This window comes from Grampus griseus (genome assembly GCF_964374135.1).
Source record: "Grampus griseus genome assembly, chromosome: 3".
Taxonomy (NCBI): Eukaryota; Metazoa; Chordata; class Mammalia; order Artiodactyla; family Delphinidae; genus Grampus; species Grampus griseus.
The window spans coordinates 75,369,482-75,389,269 of record NC_139019.1 but is presented as its reverse complement, the minus strand read 5'-3'; the positions used below and the strand labels follow the sequence as shown (position 1 = coordinate 75,389,269).

Genomic DNA, 19,788 nt, shown 5'->3' with positions numbered 1-19,788 from the left:
AGGATTTTTAAAATAAAACTTTTCCCTTTTATTTTCATCTTTAAAGATGAATTTTTTTTCATTAACTGTAAGGAAACTTTCAACAGTAAAATATTCCAGCTGAACCTGCTAAAGTCAATTGAGGAAAGTAGGCTTTCTTTCATTCTTCTCCATGGAGATCCTAAATAATGTGGCTCTTATCCAGCAACCTTATATACAGACTCAAATCAGTTATCCATCAGTGACCTTTCATAGTAATGCTTTAATTCTGTCCAAGCCCTATTAAACTGCCTTTGAATCTAGTAAAGCCATTTAATTGAAATTGGAAAATGTCAGATTTTCATTACTTAAGTTCTTCCTCACCTGAGTTGTTGCCACCTCTCCTTTCTAGCTTTGATATATTTCATAGATTTTGAGCAATACAGGAAGCATGATCTATAGTTTATGTATCATGTCATATGAGTAGCACTGTTTTGCTTGCGGCTTTCAAGTTGGTCTATTCATGAACAATTATTTTTTTTTTCCTACAGGCATTTTGGTACTCTTCCATAACGTTTCAAAGAGCCTCTGGTTCCAAAAAATGCTTACTTTGTAGATACTAGTTCTTGTGGTTTTCCTTACTAAATAATATTTTTTCATAAAATTATCACTAAGAGTAGAAGTACAACACTTAGACAGCCATGAAGGAGTGCCAGATCACATAAATATATAAAAGAAAGTGGTGGAGGAAAGTGACCTTATAAAGCATTTTGTGCATTCCAGGTGGATGTGACAATAGGAGAATACCATTGTTTTTCATTCCTATCCTCTTTTAAACTGACAGTGCTCAACCTTTATTTTCACTACAGTGTATAAGATAGATAGTATGTACATGTCAGACACTAAGTCACTTATTCATTCAATAGATACCTACTAAGTCAGTTACTACTAAATACCAGGTACTGGGGTTGGTCCAGGAATAAACTGTAAATAAGATATCCCCTCTTGGTGCTTGAAGACTAGTATAAATGTTTACAAATGGGTGCAAACACCTCAGGGGTTGTACAGGGGTTGAGAAGAAAGAAAGTAAAACTACTGAAATTTCGTATGGGGTGTCACTGGAACTCTCCCTTGGTCTGTGAGTGAGCCAGTTGTGTGCTGGGGACAGTATTGTTGGGAAGGGCATGAACAGGGTAACCTTACTCCTTCATTAGCTTTCAGCGTTCAGTAATCAATTAAGGTTGTCCTTTGTATTTCATAATTTAGTTTTAACAAAATTAATCCTCACAAAACACACAAGTGTCTTTAACATATTCCTGTAAATCAACAAATCAACTGCGGTTTAAAACTATTACTGGGAATCCAAGGGAGAGCAAACAATGACAAAGTAAAAAAGCTCACACTTAGGAATATTTCTAACATGAGCTGTTTCTCAGCCATATTATAAGGTAGAACATTGATAGTCTGATCAGATTTGGCCAAAAATAAAATAAAATAAAAAAATAAAAATGGGAAATGTGTGGGAAAACCATTTGAGCCATGGCTTCCCATACATTGTTGTTAAACACGAATCCCTCCTAAATGAGTATTGTGCCTTGAGATAGTTAGGGATATCTAGCTAGAGCTAGTTTGAAGTCATCTTGATTAGCCAGAGATTTCAAGACTAAGCATCCAAAACATGAAGATAAACCTCAGTAATCATTTTCAGCAATGTTTTAAGTCAATTGATATTTAATTCAGTACTTTGCACAATTCATCTAAATAATGAAGTGTTTAGAGGCCTTTTTATTTTTTTTGAGGATTCTAACTTAATAAAAGACAAATAGTCACTAGCTTAAAGAAAAAATTGTCCTTCCTGACACAGTGAAAATAACGGAACATGGAAAACACTATGGTGACAAACTAAAATGTATTTCTTTATTTTTTGTCAGCAAATACATAGAAAACACTGAAGATTTGAAGAAATAAATAGTACAATAAATTATACAGTGTAAGAGATTTACCAGAGAACTGAATGGAAGTTCAGATGTTTCTGATATAGCTCAGCTTAGGTATTTGCTCCCGAAGCAAATACACAAAGAATTTGCTCCCTAAGAGCAAATACACAACTAGTTGTTTTGTTTCTTCGACAACAATTAAAGGAAAGATATACCAGAAAATATATTTTCTTACCAGTAAATAACTTTTTAAATAAAAAGAATACTTTATGGGGAAACTCTGGAGTAATTGTTTTAACTAAAACAATGGATTCTGGAGAGGAAACAGAGGTAACACCACAAGGAAAATGTATTCGAGGCACCATTCACATGTGGATTGTTGAGAAAGAAACTGATGGCAGAAATACACAGAGTGTTATCAGAAGTTCTTGAGATATTTTATTTTATAAAAACCAGAAATATTCGTTTTATAAAAACCAGTATCACCCATAAAAATGGCATAGCTGCACACTTAAGAACTTAGAATTTTTTAACATGGTTCAAATATTCCAAATAAGAGTTTTGGTTATTTCTGAACACTTCTTAAAAATACGAAAATGAAATATATTTCAATTTATTTGCAAGAACAACTGATTAACATAATGATGATGAATATTTATTATTCAAATTTCAACAACAACCTTTGCCTATTTGGTGGTTGAGATTGAAAAATGAGTGCCATGATTTCACAAGTTCCATGTGGGTCTACGTATATAGTCCATGTCATGGCTTTTTCACCTATGACATCCATTAAAATCAAGTATTGAAACAAACTAAATTTATAACCTGACATTTGAATCAATGTATCATGAACTGTTAAAGTCCAGATTTTTAAAATAATAAAGCATATTAAATCACATTATCCTCACTCAATAATGTATTATTGACATTTTATACCACTAATAAAAAACATTTTTAAAGTTGATTTTAATACATTATTTGTCTTTACCTATTTCATTGTAAATTTCCTTTCTGTATGTTTTATAATCACCCAAATATATTATTACAATCAGTAGTCCATGCATAGGAAAGAAGAAATGATAAATATATAAATATACCTCTCACATTGCATTCATTCTGAGACATACATTTTTTCACACTTTATCAGCTCTGAAATTGGGATGGCTCTTACAATATATTATATATATGTGAGTTAGAAGTCAACTTATTTAAATAAAGACAGAAAAATGAGTGTGTGGCATTTTTAAAAGATCCTTCCCTGGTATGTTGTTAACATCACCATAGACTCAGAGACCCTGTGATTAGTAGAATGGATTTGTCATCAGCCTAAAGGCTCTGATTGGAATTTGCCTTAAGCTTTAATAAAGTAGTTAGGGATTTCAGTACCTGCAATTCTCAGATTTTATAAATATCAGTAGAAGTACAGTTGTGAAGAGAATTGCTAATCTTCACCTGGTATCTGCTTATATTATTGTCCAATGTTTACTCACTATGTTCAGTTAAGCCCTCTTTAGGATAAACAGAATATAAGATATAATCTTTTAAGTCAAATACCTGACAACAGATTAGGGAATATGAGACACAAACACATAAAAACAATAAAACATTTAAGATACTTTAAGAACACTGAGAAGAGTGGTTTCTTAATTTGCTTTATCTATATTTTAAGCCTCATCTAAACATTTATTTGAATAAAAAGAAAACATTTACTGAGCAACTATTTTTTACCAAGTATTGAACTAGGTGCTTTCATATTTATTATTTTATTTAATACAAAAGTCTTATGAGATCATTCAAATATATTTTGGACCCAATTTTTACAAATGTATAGAGACTGATCCAGTTAATTTTGAAAATGATTCTTAAGTTATCATGAATTTCTGAGGAGTCACTAGACTAGACCTATGTTTTCCAAGAGCGTTATACTTTTATAGAGCAGAGTGACCTCTTTAAATGTCACAAATATCTTGAAAAATCTTTCACAGTGTTAAATTATTTTTGTTCAGTAAAAACAGTAAAAAATGTTTTTCTGAAGAACTTAAAGCTATCCTCTTTAGACTTCTCGCTCCGTTCCAGTGTTCAAATTCAATTATGTACATAGTGGATTAAAACACTTGTGTCTGGCTTTGTGGGATACTCAAGGAGTGAGGAGATTTTCTTCCATGCTCTTGAGGAGCTTTTAGTCTCCTTGTAAAGACATCTCATGAATATGAGGACACGGGGAGGGGGAAGGGTAAGCTGGGACGAAGTGAGAGAGTGGCATGGGCTTATGTATACTACCAAATGTAAAATAGATAGCTAGTGGGAAGCAGCCATGTAGTACAGAGAGATCAGCTCGGTGTTTTGTGACCACCTAGAGGGTGGAATAGGGACGGTGGGAGGGAGAGGCAAGAGGGAGGAGATATGGGGATATATGTATATGTATAGCTGATTCACTTTGTGATAAAGCAGAAACTAACATACCATTGCAAAGCAATTATAGTCCAATAAAGCTGTTAAAAAAAATAAGAATATAACATAAACAGTAATAGATGATAATACAAAAGAGAGTGCAACATGGCACGTTATGGACCTGATTACCAACATAGTCATATGGATAATATGTTCAAACAAATTCATAGGAGGCAAGGACTTTGAACGAAGAATTGAAGATTATGAGTGACCCACGAAGAGGAAGGGCATCCTATGTGAGAATAATGAGATATTCAGAAGGCTAAAAGCAAAGAGGATAAAATAAAGGTTCATAGAAACTGGCTGAGACTGGACTGTGGAATGTTTTGTCAGCAACGCTCTGCAGACTGATCTCGTAACAGTGGAAAACTGTTAAAAGCTAAAAGAATTGTAGCAGAGAAATTAGGTAATCTGGCTTTACAGCTGGGCATGGTCTGGAGCAGGGAGATGAGAGTCCTACAATAGTCCAGATACCACTTGTGAGGGAGGGCTTGAATAGGTAGTAGCCATGGTCACAGTGAGGCAAAATTGGGTGTCAGATGAGGGAGTAGGAAGATATATCAGTGCAGTCCCCAGTGTGGGATGAAGGATCAACAGGAATGTTTACAAGATTGAAAAGGAAGGAAGGACAGAAGAAGAGAAGGAAGGAAGAGAGGATGGGAGGGAGGGTCAGGAGGGCCAAGGTAGTTTGGGAGGAAAACAATGAATTTGGTTTTAGCTATGGTTTGAGTTAATGATGACTAGGACAGAGAAGTGGAATGCCCATCGGGGAGCTGAAGTCGTAGGACTGTTACCCTGGAGAAAGGCCAAGACTGAAGATTCTAGAATCATCTAGAAGAGTGGTTCTCAACTAGGAAGATGGGGACATTTGGCAATGCTTTAGAGACATTTTTGTTTGTCGCAATTGATGAGGATGCCACTGGCATCTAGTGAGTGTAGGACAGAGATGCCACTAAAACATCCTACAATGCACAGGTCGGCTCCTTACAATAAAGAATTCTCCAGCCCCAAATGTGAATAGTGCCAAAGTTGAGAAACCCTGATCTAGAGAGGGAAGATCAGTAAATCCTTCAGAGAAATAATACCAAGTAAGGGAGAGTAGAATCTACAGTCAACAGGCCAAGGACTTAGCAAATACATTTAAGAGGTGTTAGTAGAAGTGGAACTAGCGTGGGACACAAAGAAGCAGAATAATAGAGGTAAACATGAACCAGTTTGTTGACTCATTTATTCAACGAATACTTACTGAACAACTGTTATAGATGAGGTCCTAAGTGCTTGGGCTACAGGAATGCCTTCCTGGAGCTTATATTCTAGTGGATGGAGACAGATAATGAAGAAATAAAGGAGATTATAATTTTTTTTTCTTTCCTTTTTTTTTTTTTTGCGTTACACGGGCCTCTCACTGCTGTGGCCTCTCCCGTCGCGGAGCACAGGCTCCGGACGCGCAGGCTCAGCGGCCATGGCTCACAGGCCTAGCCGCTCCACGGCATGTGGGATCTTCCCGGACCGGGGCACAAACCTGCGTCCCCCGCATCGTCAGGCGGACTCTCAACCCCTGTGCCACCAGGGAAGCCCAGGAGATTATTATTAACTGATGCTAAGTGCTATAATAAAGGCAATAAAATGGGGTCTAATAATAGGGAGGGACTGGGGGCTGGCCTGAGAAGGGCATGAAGGGACTGCTTTACATGGGATGGTGGGGGGAGGCTCTCAGAGGAGGTGACATTTGGGCTAAGAACTAAAAGAAGAGGAGCCAGTCCCAACAAGAGCTGGAATGATTCTGTCATGGTTTCCAGGGGAAGAGGAGAAAGGCTTCAGGAAGTGCCAAAGGCCACAGAGAGGTCCGGCAGGAGTACCTTTGCATTTACTAATTAGGAGGACATTGGGCCCTTTAAACCTGAGGTCTTAGTAGATAAAAATATAAGTAATAATTCTGAATTTTCTAATTTTCATTTGTGGGAGGAAAAATTAAGTTTGGGATTTGGGGAATTTTTGGCAGTACTACAGAGGACCCCAGTAGAGTCCTGTCGGAATATGTCAGGAACTTGCTCTTCTCAACAATTTTCTCCGCAAAAATTAGACATCCCCACACAACACTCAAAGCAACACAGTGATGGAACACAAATGCTAATATTAATCATACCTTTTCTTTCTTTTCTTCCCCAGGCTTCACAAGGCTTGCTGCTCAGGCAGTATCTATTGTAATCAGCAAGTTACCTACGGTGATTGCATGTTTGCCTCCCCCAGTTAAATACTTCTTTTTTCTGGCTGAGAGAAAAATGTCAAAAAACTTTGTTGAATTAAAGAAAGCTGGCCTGCTTGTCTGGAACTTGATTGTAATTATATGTCGGATATTTGAGGATGGAAACACTGTGGAACTTTTAACAGGTGCCTCCCTTGACAGATGGAGTAAAGAGAAACTCAGTTTAATCTGTGTGTGTTTGGAAAGCATCATGGGAGAGCAGACAAGTAGCCCTAATCAAATGACCCAGAAGGTCATACGGAGCATTGAGCAGCAAAAACCCAACTGGATTGAATGCCAATTGTTGAAAGCAAGGAAACTGAGCACCGAATGGTAAAGTGATGTTTTTCTTTCACTGAATTTCATCAAATACATTCACAAAAGCAAAATCAACAATAAACAACCACCACAACCAAATATTGTTGGATAGGCAGCAATGGTCATTTTGCTAGCGTCATGGGAACTTTGATGAATAGAGAAAAAGATAAATATTCCATTAAAAACTGGATTGTTAATGTTCCTTGTCTTATTAGAATTTGAACCCCATTGATACACTGGAACATTATACTTGTTTAGTCACCATCTTAAGGTTTCTGATTAAAAGGGTGGTAGTTAAACCCAGGAGAATTTGGTTTCACTCCTTTTCAGTGTGCAAACAGGTATCTAGTGGATAGCCTGGAGCGTTTTGTAAATGGATTGGCCATGGAGATTAAATTAAGAAGGAATTAATGGATATAAAAGGCTCTTTATTGCTTTCTGTGTATCTGATTGTCAAAAAGGTACACATTTTTCATCTGGTAATGTAAGAATCCCAGAAGGCAACTGGGGCATATCACACTCAAGCTGTAAACACACCCAGCTGTTTCTGTATGAAAATGTCAGCCTTCTCATAGGTTTGTCACCAAGAGCTAAGTGATTTGTGGTATTGCGAAGATTTTTAAGGGTCCCTGATGAATTTAAATATGTACATAGAGTCCTACTTAAAAGTAGTCTTCAGTATAGAATTGCATGATATTGATAAGGGAGTTACGGTTCATGTGGTCTACAGTTCACTAAGCCAGCCCCTCCTTTTTCTACACTCTCACATACACGGTCCCCCATTCTTTGAAAATATATTCATATTGCTAGAAGATACTATTATAACTTACTGCCTGAAACAACTAAAAGTTGTTACTTTTAGTACGTGGTAGTGATAAAGAGCACAGGCTCTGGAATCAGATGGACAAATACAAATTCCTTGTAAGTGGGCCATCTTGTGCAAGTTACAGAATCTCTCAAAACCTCATTTTTAGTGATGATACTAAGCTGGTAGAGTTGTTTTGAAAAATTAAATAACGTTTGTAAAGTTCTTAACATCGAGCTTAGAACTAGTGAGCATTTGTTATTTATAAACCATTAAAATATGTTGCACTCACTGGTTAGTAGTGTGATAACAAATACTCTTCACTGGTTTATATTAACCTGTAGGACTTTATATTAATCCAAATTAATATAAGTAGTCACGTAAGTAATGTAAGAAATGTAAGTAATCATGATTTTCCTGTTCTTGTCATACGACTCCGAGAAATTAACTTGTGAGCATCCTGTGTGTAGGAATAATAGCAGTCAGGAAAATGCTTAGTAACGTTGACAGTGACCTTAATCTTTACATTTGCATTTGATACCAATTTACAGGCTTTAATTCAAAGACTAAAAGATTAAGGCCACGTCATTATCCATAGCAGTGGGTGTAAAAGGGAGAGAAAAAAGCAGAGTAAAAATAGTGGATCTGATTATAAAGTTAAATTTATGATACTGCTGAATTAGGACCCCCTCTATCAATAAGATCAGTTTAAAGTAATGTCTGTAATATACCTGGGGCTACAGGAATCCATGAGAAAAATTTTTCCTTAAAAGTTAATTTTCGTCTAAGTTTCTTATAAACAGCACTAACACATCTGGTTATCTCCTTTAGTAGGAAATTGTCTAGCTAATATTTGGCTGATTAGCTATCTGTTGTAACATGCATCCAAAATAAAGAATTATTGATTTTTATAAACGTCTTATAGCCCTCAAAGATTCTGAATACATATTATGTAATTTGTAATTAGCACAGTGCTACCTATGTCTTTCTCAATTTCTCAAATAATATCAATGTACAAAAATCCAGATTTACAGTTATTTCATTTATTTGACAAAGAGTTAAATTTGACTTCTTAACTCACTTTAGGGAATCTCTTATGGATTTGGGAGCTATAGGAATGTTTCATCTCGAGTTTGATTTCAAGTTGATTATCTGATATACACATGAACTTCCATCTCTATGCATTTCTCACAGATTGATGATCATTTAGTTCATAGATCTATACCATGAGGAAAATGTATTTTAAACCATGATGTCTGTATACAGGTGGAGGGTTGCCTTTGCTCTACCATAATTTTTTTTTCAAGTATGAGAATGTAAGCACTTAAAATAGTTCTTCTGTTAAAATAAATGAAATCTTAATTCCTCATGAAGATTATCTTGTAACTACACAATATCATTTAGCTAGATTTCTTTCACTTGCACCCAGATTTAATTTTGATTTTATGGAAACTCTGAAAATAACTGCAGTGGAAAGGTGGCAGCTGTAAGCATTGCTTGTCTTGCATGCCGCCTGAAAACATTACTATTCATTAAAATAACCTTCACTTTGTAGTAACACTCAAGCTGTAAACAGTCAACTTAGATTCCGGAGAACACACAGGCCAAAAAGTAAAGAAACGTCTGTCTTTGCAAAGTAATTTGTCGAGTTGAAGATTATTGTTTTTCATCATGGTGACCCTGACTTGGCTGGCTGGGTGCATATACAGATTAAGATTAATGCAGTTATTCCTTGGCTAAGGTCTGCCTCTTTCAGGGCACATTCTCCCTAATGACATGATTGATAGGCAGTCCCAAATCCAGAGAGGAACTCATTAATCATAGCATTGACTGAATCCAATCATTTGCTTCACCTGCACAGTGATGGACAGGAAAGGATACAATTCAGGGGCTGACACTGAGACACTCTTTTGCCTCAACTTTTTCCATGTCAGCCTCTACAAAACCTGACAAGAAATTTCGCTTGCAGCCTGCATGCAGCTTCAAAAAGATATTTACAAACTTTTCTTTATTGCAAAAAGGTCTTTTTTGTTTGTTTAAAGATTTACTCTAGCTAATAAATATCTTTAAGAGTAGGATTTGCTTTATTTTTTAGCAAGGCTTATATGATAATAAAGTTCTTTTTTTGGTTTTTTTTTAGAGAAGGATGCTTTGAAGCTACATGTGGAAGCAATATAACAGTTAATGTCCAGCAGCTGGGTATCATTTGGTTCAGTCTTCAGGTCAGCGGCACTGACTCTTAGCAGAATGAACTTATAATCACGGCAAAATCTCAGTAATGAACTGCAGTATATAGCTGATTACACCACAGTAAATTTCATTTAGTCTGGGAAACAGTGGAAACCCATGCGTTTTCTTAAGAATACATAGACTGCAAAGACTAACGTGATCCTAATAGCACTTGTAAAAAGAAAATTAGTATGGAATATATATGATGTAAGTTGAATATCGTGATTAATTTTACACTGGTACAGCTTGAGAATTTTTTAAAAATTATGTCATCCATTATTACTATGTAATAATGTTTAAAATCAATAATAAGCATATGAGTTCTCATAAAAGAAACCTTTCCCACATATAACTTGCACATTCCTGGTGTGGTTATAATAGACCCTTTTCCGGGAAGGATAAGCAGGGTAGTGACTTTTGCTAAGTTATCTGTCACCTAGAAGGAACAGGAGGGGGGCATGTATTTTTAGAAGGCAACAAGTGTCAAAAGGCCAATTTAAAATACCCAGTGGTCAGCACTCCTGCAGGAAGCACCCAGCCTATATTTAGCATAATAGGCTCCCCCTTTTGACACTTTAATTAGTCTTTAATGTGTTCTGAGACAGGTGTAAAGAGGAATCTGCAAAAGACAGAATACCAAAGCTATTTCTGGCATCAAAGATACTCTTTGTCCTCAAAGAGAAAATACAGATTATTTCTTACATGTTTTTAAAAAGAAATGTTTTGTTTTCATCCCATGATTATAGCAATTTCAACAGTTGTGGTAATGGGGAAATGTTTTATAGATAGGAGTATAAATGCAATAAAGAAATGTTTTAAAAGAAACGATTCAATTTTTAAAAATGCTTTCAGGTGCTCAGTTCTAAGGCACTGTTTATGTGAGCTGCAGCCTTTTGGGAAGGCTTACCTATTTGAGCAAAGTCTTTATAGGTGCTTTGAATCCGAGATTTACATCGACTCTCCACACTCAATCTCTTTGATTATTTTCCGTCTTTACAGTTCTTCACCACTGATACTTACATGCTTTCTTTGTATTTAGTGCATTTATGACGATAGAGGAAAGCACAGACTTAGAAGAAGGAGATATTGCTCTTGAACTGACTGAGCAGAAAATAAACATGATGGTCCTGGATATCTGCCACAAACCAGGTGGCAGCGAGTACCTGAGGCAAATTTATCACATCATGCGGCTCAATGAGGTAGGGAAACGGCCTTTTTACCGAGCAATTAGGTGTGTACTGGCCTGAGGCAGCGTCTGCTGGCAGCTAAGGGTTAGTCAAGGAGGTGATAATACTTCTTAAAGTCAATACCAAACTCAATATTGTATTATTAATAGAATCTATTCAGCCCCGGCTGTTCTGCATTTGTACAGCAGAAGCTTCACCGAAGCAATGTCGGTTTTATTTATACGGTTTAAACAATGACACGGTTCATGTACTCAGTTCGGAATTGTAGAGACTAGAGGTGTAGTATGGGAATTGTGTATTCGTGACCATTAAGCTGATGTTAAAATCTGGTATTTGTGAAATGAAGAATTTTCTGAAGAGAGATATAGCTCTTCTCCTGTAGACGTCATACTCGTGTTGGTGAAGTTGAAGATTCCTTACATAATGAGAAACTTCAGAAGAATATCGAACCATATTTGGGAGCAACTAGATTAACCCAAGAAAGTACATTAATGTAGGGACACTGATTAGAACCAATGTCATGCTTATTCACCTCTCTGCTGGGTTAAGCGTCTGACCTTGCATGTATCTGGCTATTTTAGCAAAAATGTAAAGAGTAGGTATCTCAGTTATTACTTGAAACAATACAAGTCTGCTAACTTAGGTTTTTAATTTGATCATACATATCTGGATTCGAATGTGACATCTAGTGTGAATTAGAATTATGTTTATATTTGCAAACACATGAATGTATTTTTTGGCATAATAAAAATTGTATAATATGAATAATGTTAAGATATAGTGTTTTATCTCCATGAGGCAGGCCTTAAAAACCATACATTTCCAAGGAGTGAATTAACTCTACCACAGGATTTTACAACTCAGTTACATAAATGTTCTCCCCACTATTATCTATCTGAAAGTTACTTCAAGTAAATCTTGTTTTCTGGCCTGCAGAGAGGTAATCAACCAGTCAACTTCAATGATCACCTGAGAAGGATGGAGGCCTTTGTAGCTATGAGTCAAGGTCCTGTTCTTAAGGGACTGGAGCTCAGTAGAAATTGTTACAAAGTAACACAACCTGTTCATGCTTGCTAATGATCTCTCACAGCTTGTTTGAGGTTTCCATCTCAGGCAAGCAGGAGGTCGCGGCCTTGGCAAACTGAAAGACCTCCATTACGGAGTCAGAGTCTTCATGGGCATGTCAACCTGGCCACCCAGATTGGCCAAAGTAACTGTGGTGGTTACAGAGGAACAGATGTTGTAGTCAGAGTACCCTCAGAGCCTTAGTAAAGTTGATTTACAATAATTCTGAGCACAACAATGGCTGGTATAGATTGCCAGACTGATAGAGGAGTCTTTTCTTTCAAAGTTCCATAACACAAGAAAGATCAGTAAATCACCAGTAAGCAAAATCAACAAAAATTAAGTTGGATATTTACTGGCCATCGGCCACCTGTTGTATTCAGGAAATCCAAAGGCTGTTTTCTCGTAGAACTCGTGGAACTCTGAGGAAGCATTTCTGAACAGGTGTGCTATGAGAGCTGATGTACGTAAGACTCTTTGCGGGAGTATCACCACATTTTGATTCAAAGTTACGATTTTTCTTTCTCTGCAACTGAATATACTTACTGTTATGGCAACATCTATCAGATGGGAAAGCAAGCTAAGTGCTTGGTGGTTTATTGTGCTGTGTGAAATGCAGGCTGCAAGGTTAGAGGCATAATGTAAGGTGAGGATAGAATCAACGAAAGTAGCAAGGCCTCTGCCTTGAGTACTTAGACAAAGCAGGCAGTAAACACAAATAACACAAGGGTGACTGAGTGACTAGCATAATACTTATGGCTGCTTTTATACTGTGAGGCATCGTTATGCTGTAGGTAAATTGCACCGTGACGTTTGTTCATTTGATGAGTGGCGTCATGTCTTTAGCACTTTCAGGTGTGCTGCTAAATTGTGTTCGAAAACATAAATACAGAGCATTTACACGTACAGGCCTGGGTGAGTGGAAGCATGGGTGTGCTATTGAGAGACAGGGAAGTTTTGAGAGAAGATGAGATTTTAAATGTTTGAGATAAAGGTAAGGTGTCCGAGCATAAAAGTCCAAATGGTGGTTGAAGATGCTGGCCAGAAGCACAGATACAAGAGGCTGTGACTAGATTTGGTGGCTTTCAACTAGGATGGTAGTTGAGCTCATGAGGCCAGTGTATCTCTTCAGTGGAGAGCAACAGAGAAGCGATGGGTAGAGGAATAAGCTCTGATGTAACGGCACAGGGAATATGTTCAGGAAAGGATGTTCAAAGAAAAATGTATTTCTTCTAAAGAAAGACCACATTAGCAGTACGTCTGGTTAAAGTGATGCCACAGAAAATCTGAGGCTTTTGAGAAGGGGTAGTGACAAGTGTCAATATAGCACAGAGGTCAGAGAAATCCACAAGGGAGAAAACACCATTGTGTTCACAGCTTGCAACAGAACAGAGCACTTTCTCTTTTCTGAATTGTGGAAACAAAAAAAGCCAAAACATAGCCACGTAAGGGGAAACAGTGAGAACGATTGTTATTAGCCAAAACAAAGCAGTTTTTCAATGAAAGGGGAATAATTTATTCCTTTTTAAATTTTTACTTTCAGAAATCATGATGGAGAAAAATTGTTTCTGTTCAAAAATCTAAATCTAATATACTTTTCTGATGGCTTTATTGTTATCTAATAATATTTAATAAGAGTCCGTGTGTGTCTGTCGGATGATACAGAATTAATCATTCTAAAAAAGATATGGTCCACAATGAGCAGGTTTAAGAAATGTCAAGCAGTGTTTTTTATTGCGAGATGGAGGGTTTTAGGATCTGAAATTTGCCTTCTACAGTGAGTACAGCAGGCGTTCTCTATTCATGAAGTTACAGAGGCACGGGGAAAACACAGTGACCTGAGACCAGAGGTCTGGCTTCTTACTGACGCTTCCAAGCTCCTGTGTGTGACCTCAAGTTTGTCATCTGACCTTTCAGAGCCAACCACTGAATGTAGTGTGGGCTAGAGTTTCTCAGACTTTCATGTGCCTACTCATCTCCTGGGAAAGCTTGTGAACAGGCAGATTCTCATTTGGTTGGGCCTGAGATTCTGCTTTTCTAACACGCTCCTGGGTGAGGCTCATTTGGCTGACCCACACACCGGACTTTGAGTAGTAAGGGTTTTCAAGATGACCTCTGAAGTCATTTTCAGCTCTAACTTTCTGACCCTAAGTCCTAACCCTAACCTTGAAGAAAACATTATATTGTGACACACTAAAAATCAGGAGGACATTTCTGTTATATTATTTATTAAATGACTTATTAAGTATTTGATAGTTTGAGGGAAACTTTTAGTCATTTAAATTTATCGTTTTCCAGAAGGAGTCTTATGAAGTAGATTATGGTTATTCACCTTTTTATTTATGGATGGAAAATGAGGTATAATGCAGTAGATTGACTTTTTCTTTTCCTCCCCAGGTTGTCACTGGCATTTGGGGGTAGAATTAAAATTACATACTTTGAGCTTCTATTGAACCTTGATATTTTTCAGTCCACAGTGTGAAACTAGAGTTTAGGAGCTTGCATTATAATTAATTCTACATAGAGGGAGACTGCTTGCAGGGAACTATCAGAGTACTTAGTTCTCTGCTGAGCATGGAGTAGGTAGCAACTACACTTAATGAATGAATGAACAGTCATGGACTGTGAATAGTCATGCACCTGAGTTAAGTTTTGGTAACCAGACATGTTAACATGTGAAGAAATGACAAGACAATGCCTATTAAAAAGATTCTGATATATCAAGCGTACATTCATTATGTGAGAATTTGTTAAATGGCTTTCTAATCTGTCCTATATATTAAGTGAACCTGTTTTTGATGGGTTTATTGTAATCCTGATGGGTATGTACTCTGCTATGTTTCTTCTGAAAATGTATTCTGTCCTGAGGCAAATAATACTGTGTAATGTAGCAAATGTGCTGAAAGGGTAGGTTTGGATATTGACCAGTTTATTCTTAAAGAGAATATATGCTTCCTACCATCACGACTTGTAATTTTTTTCCCTTGAAGGAGCATTTAAAAGAACAGCTGTTTTCTATGAATGGTTCAGAGGAAAAGCCATTTCGCATTCAACCTTTAAAGGTGACCTTGAGGAGTGTGGAAGATCAGCCCTCTGCCTTTAACCCTTTCCATGTGTACAAGGTGTTTAGCGAAAACATGCTTGATCAGGTATGTGGAAATTAAATAGTAAATTTAATTAAAATTTGTAGAGTTGTTTTTACACAAGTTAGAAAAGAAGTGCTTTGTGTTTGAGTATTTACTCCTAAGCTTCTTTGGCTAGGAAGCAAAAGGCCTTGTTCTTGTTTGCGCAAATTGACTTGGGAAAAGTTATTTTACCTTCTTTCTATTTGTCAAACGGATTCATATGTTTGGTCTGTAAACTTTGACTTTTGCCCCGGTCGGTTCACTGTGGGCAGAGGGAGCATCTGTTCGGCTGTGTCTCTGGCAGCCTCGAGAAACCCCGTGTTTCTTACAGTCTTCCCCTCCCTGGCTTCCCCCATCTCCCAATACACACACTCACAAAACACCTTGCAATCTTTATGAATTTATCTAATTTATCAGGTAAACTATAAAATAGTTTAAAATTGATTGTAAATAGGGCTTTGAGCTCCTATTTTAAGTGGCATGAGGTAAATTTGCTGTTTTATAACCCTAAGCACATTCCTGAATTTAAAATGAATTTGTTAACGATCTTAAAGTCAGGATGTTTGGAATAAAGTCAGTGTGATAAACACCACACATTTTTTAATGTCAGATAATGCCATTGTTTCAGCTGCATGTTTCATAGTCACATTAAAAAGATCATCTTTATTCCAAAGGACTTGAAACCTAAAGTTGCTTTTGCTTTGTTCTTTTTTTTGGTCCCTTTTCCCAGTAGCCTCCTGACAGACTATTTGAACTAACAGGGCAGAAGAGAAGGATTGCTTGACCTAGAGCTCTGATGAAAATAAGAATTAAAACAATGGCCTAATTCGGGATGCAGATAATATTTTTACCATGCCTGTTACAACCCTAGTCTACATTCATCAATACTGTAGTAGAATAAGACCTTCAAATGCTGACAACCCGGGGCAGAATTCTCCTGCTCTATGACAGGATTGTAGTGCTCCATTAATCAGCAGGTGACAGGGCATAGTTCTTGTTGGATTTTAAACACTGGCCTAGATGCTTGTTATCAAAACTATTTAGTGTTAAGGGGTATAAGCGTCTATAATACTTTAAAACCAAATATATTGTATAAGTTTGAGTTTATTGCCTGCCTTCCTGTGTTGTACATTAGATTCCTCCAGCCATAAATAATCATTGTAGCTGTTAAATTATCCTCACTTCATTTAAATAAATGGTATGTTGTATTCAGTTCTGAATTATGAGATTATCTTTCACAGTAATTTTTCTCCTTACTCTGTTGTGAAATTATCTATTAAATGAGAAAAAAAAGAATTACTTATGTTATTTACAGGTCCTTATAATTTCCCCTTTAAAGCCGATTTTTAACCAAAAACATTAATATCCTACTCTAATTAGGCTGTGTCTTGTAATTTGAGCCATAGTACTTCCATCTTTGTTTTTTTAATCAAACTTATGGGTGCTAAAAAAAACCCCCAAAAAACTATAAATTGATACATGAAAAAGTTGCCAATTATTTTGCTTTGCTCTACAGAGTCACCCTTTCAGAGAAACTTGTTGGGCAAATTTCATTAGCTCTTGGAAGAATAACGACTCAAGAAATTGATTTATATTTTTATAAATAATGACTACATCCCCAAATGGATTTATAAATTAATTGCTGTCTTATTGGAATAAAAACCTTATTCTGTGGACATGATTGATGTTATCTGTCTAAGTCCTTGTTCTGGACCCCCCTCCTTCTTAGTTAGTCTATCACAGCTGGAGCTTTAATTTACTGATCATATTAACTCTGATTAATAACTAACAATAGCGTCTTCTCATTTATCAACAGTCAGCTATCACAAAATGGAACTGGAATTGGTCAAACTTGCTGCCAAATTATCTGGGACTGGATAAGACGACCTTCAATGTACTGCTCAAAAACAGGTAATAAGATTGGGGATTTGGGGCATGGGGCAGGGGAAGAGGATATATATCTTTTATATATAGATTGTTTGTGAGTGTGTGCGTGTATATATATGTGTATATATATATATATATATTTGAAATTATATGAAGTATAGTTTCTGAATGCTGTTTTTCTATAGTAAGCATTTGCAGAAGGCAGGAAAACTTTTTCTGAGATGAAATTGGTTGATTTTAGTCTAAATTTTAAATATTTTTGATTTTGTGTTGTAAACACCAAAAGTTATTGATTTGAATGTCATTATAATACTATGCCTTTGTTTACAACAATTTAATGAATGCATACAAAATGCCAAGACAAATCAACTAATCAGGGGAAACATGTAAGTAAAACTGTCATGATTGAATTTTTTTGCTTTTCAGCCAGTTATTTTGGCACCGTCTTGCTGTAGTCTCAGTTGCATACTACTTTACATACATACGGACACACTCGTGCACTTACACCCCAGGACAACCCAATAAAATGATAATGTGATTTCAGGCTAGGAGTCTATACATGTAATTTATTTTGCACAAAAGCATAAATGTTTTCTTTATATTTTCGATCAATGAATATGGCTTTTTCCCATACCTTTAAAGTTTTCAGTGAAAACAGTAAGGTGTAAATTTTAAATGCTCATTTCTCTATCAAGTATCACATTTTTACATAAAATATATATGTGCAGTTGCTTTTATTCTTCAGGTATTATCTGGTTGTTTACACTCACTTATCTTCTTTATGATCTTTGTATGTTTTCTTATCTTTCTGAAAAAAATATAAAGTATCATTTTTCATAAACGACGATAAGGATAGTGACATACTAGAATTGTCAAATCATCCTTGAGATATCTGGGTGCATATAAGAAAATATCTTGAGAGAGAGATTTCAGTATTTCCCAGGTGGAGATTTTTTTTAAAAAGCAGCTTTATTGCCAAGAAAAGTGGTAGCTTAGATGTGTCGTCATAGTGGTATTCCTAATATTTCACCCCTGAATGAAGCTCACCCACCCATCATGGACAAAGTTGAACAATCCAGAAACTTCCCCATCAAGGACAGAGCCTTCTCTCAGCAAGCTTACCACGTGGCAGGTAGTAGTTCAGAGTGCACCCTATTAATGCACAAGTCCCCCACAGGTGTTCCCAACCTGTGCCAAAGTTGCCTGGAGAGATGAGAGTTAGGGGTGGTGGAGGAAAGGCCAGGTCTTCTGTTGAATCTATGGCTACACAATGTTTACCCAGTATTAAATGTCTATCTGGAAACAAACTAGGGAAGATAGAAGAAAAAGTCAGCCTTTGACAGATGAACACAGAGTAGGTATTCTCTAAAGGTGGTGTTTGATCAACAGTCATGTTGGAATAAGCTATTTGGAAAGTTTTGAGTTTATGTAGATTAACTGTATTATAATTTACTAAGTCTTTTCAGCTGTGAATTGCTGCTTCCAGTCCACTAAATGGTAAGCTAGGGGCAACCTATCCTTCAAAACTTACTGCATTTGCTCTGTATAATATTCACTTTTAAGTGAATTTGTGTTTTACCTCAAATTGCATATTGTTGTTTTTGTTTAACAACTTTAGTTATACCTCAATTAGGTTGATAGCTATTAAAGTCTATTTCCCTGACTTATTATGTGCAGGAGTGAGTAGGGAAAAAGAACTCCTAAAAATTTAGCCAGAAGTAACAGGTCAAAACAGTTCTCTTGGAAAAGGGTCATGAATTTTTTTTATTATTATTAATTTATTTTTTGGCTGTGTTGGGTCTTTGTTGCTGCGTGCAAACTTTCTCCAGTTGTGGCGTGCGGGGGCTACTCTTCTTTGCGGTGCGGGCTTCTCAAAACAACTGCTCGTTGTTTTGAGCAGTACATTCAATAAAGGTACTTCTCTTGTTGCCGAGCACAGGCTCTAGGCACGTGGGCTTCAGTAGTTGTGGCGCCCAGGCTCAGTAGCTGTGGCTTAAAGGTCCTAGAGCGCAGGCTCAGTAGTTGTGTGCGCGGGCTTAGTTGCTCCGCCGCATGTGGGATCTTCCCGGACAAGGGCTCAAACCCGTGTCCCCTGCCTTGGCAGACGGATTCTTAACCACTGCGCCACCAGGGAAGTCCCAGGATCATGAATTTTTAACAAAAACAGCTAGAATCTCTTAGATCCTTAAAGAATGGTGTGAAAAGCATTCTATTCTAAACTACCACATACCACAAGCTACAATGAATATAATTGAGCTGCCTTAGAAGGATGAAAGACCCCTGAGAGTTTTTCATCTCTTTTAGCACTTTCCCATTTATTTTAAGAGTGTTATTTATGAGACTTGATTAACATTGGACTGATAAGGAAAAGTTTTTCTGTTATTTTCTCTGAGAGGCTCTCTTGTTTGGGTTTATCTGAAATGCTGATTTAAAAAGAAATAGTGCATTGAATTTTTTTTTTAATTTTTCTTTTTCTGGGCTTTCTCTGGTTGTGGTGAGCAGGGGCTACTCGGCATTGTGGTGAGCAGGGGCTACTCGTCATTGCGGTGCTCAGCCTTCTCATTGTGGTGGCTTCTCTTGT

At 36.7% G+C, this 19,788-nt stretch overlaps 1 protein-coding gene across 1 annotated transcript in view; it reads left to right on the top strand.

Annotated features, from left to right (window-relative positions):
* KIAA0825 overlaps positions 1–19,788 on the top strand; it is a 369,265-nt gene that overhangs the window by 156,431 nt on the left and 193,046 nt on the right. The window contains 4 exon segments of the mRNA XM_082651636.1: positions 6,516–6,924; positions 10,983–11,142; positions 15,186–15,344; positions 17,137–17,231. Of these exon segments, the coding sequence (XP_082507762.1) occupies positions 6,516–6,924; positions 10,983–11,142; positions 15,186–15,344; positions 17,137–17,231 (823 nt within the window).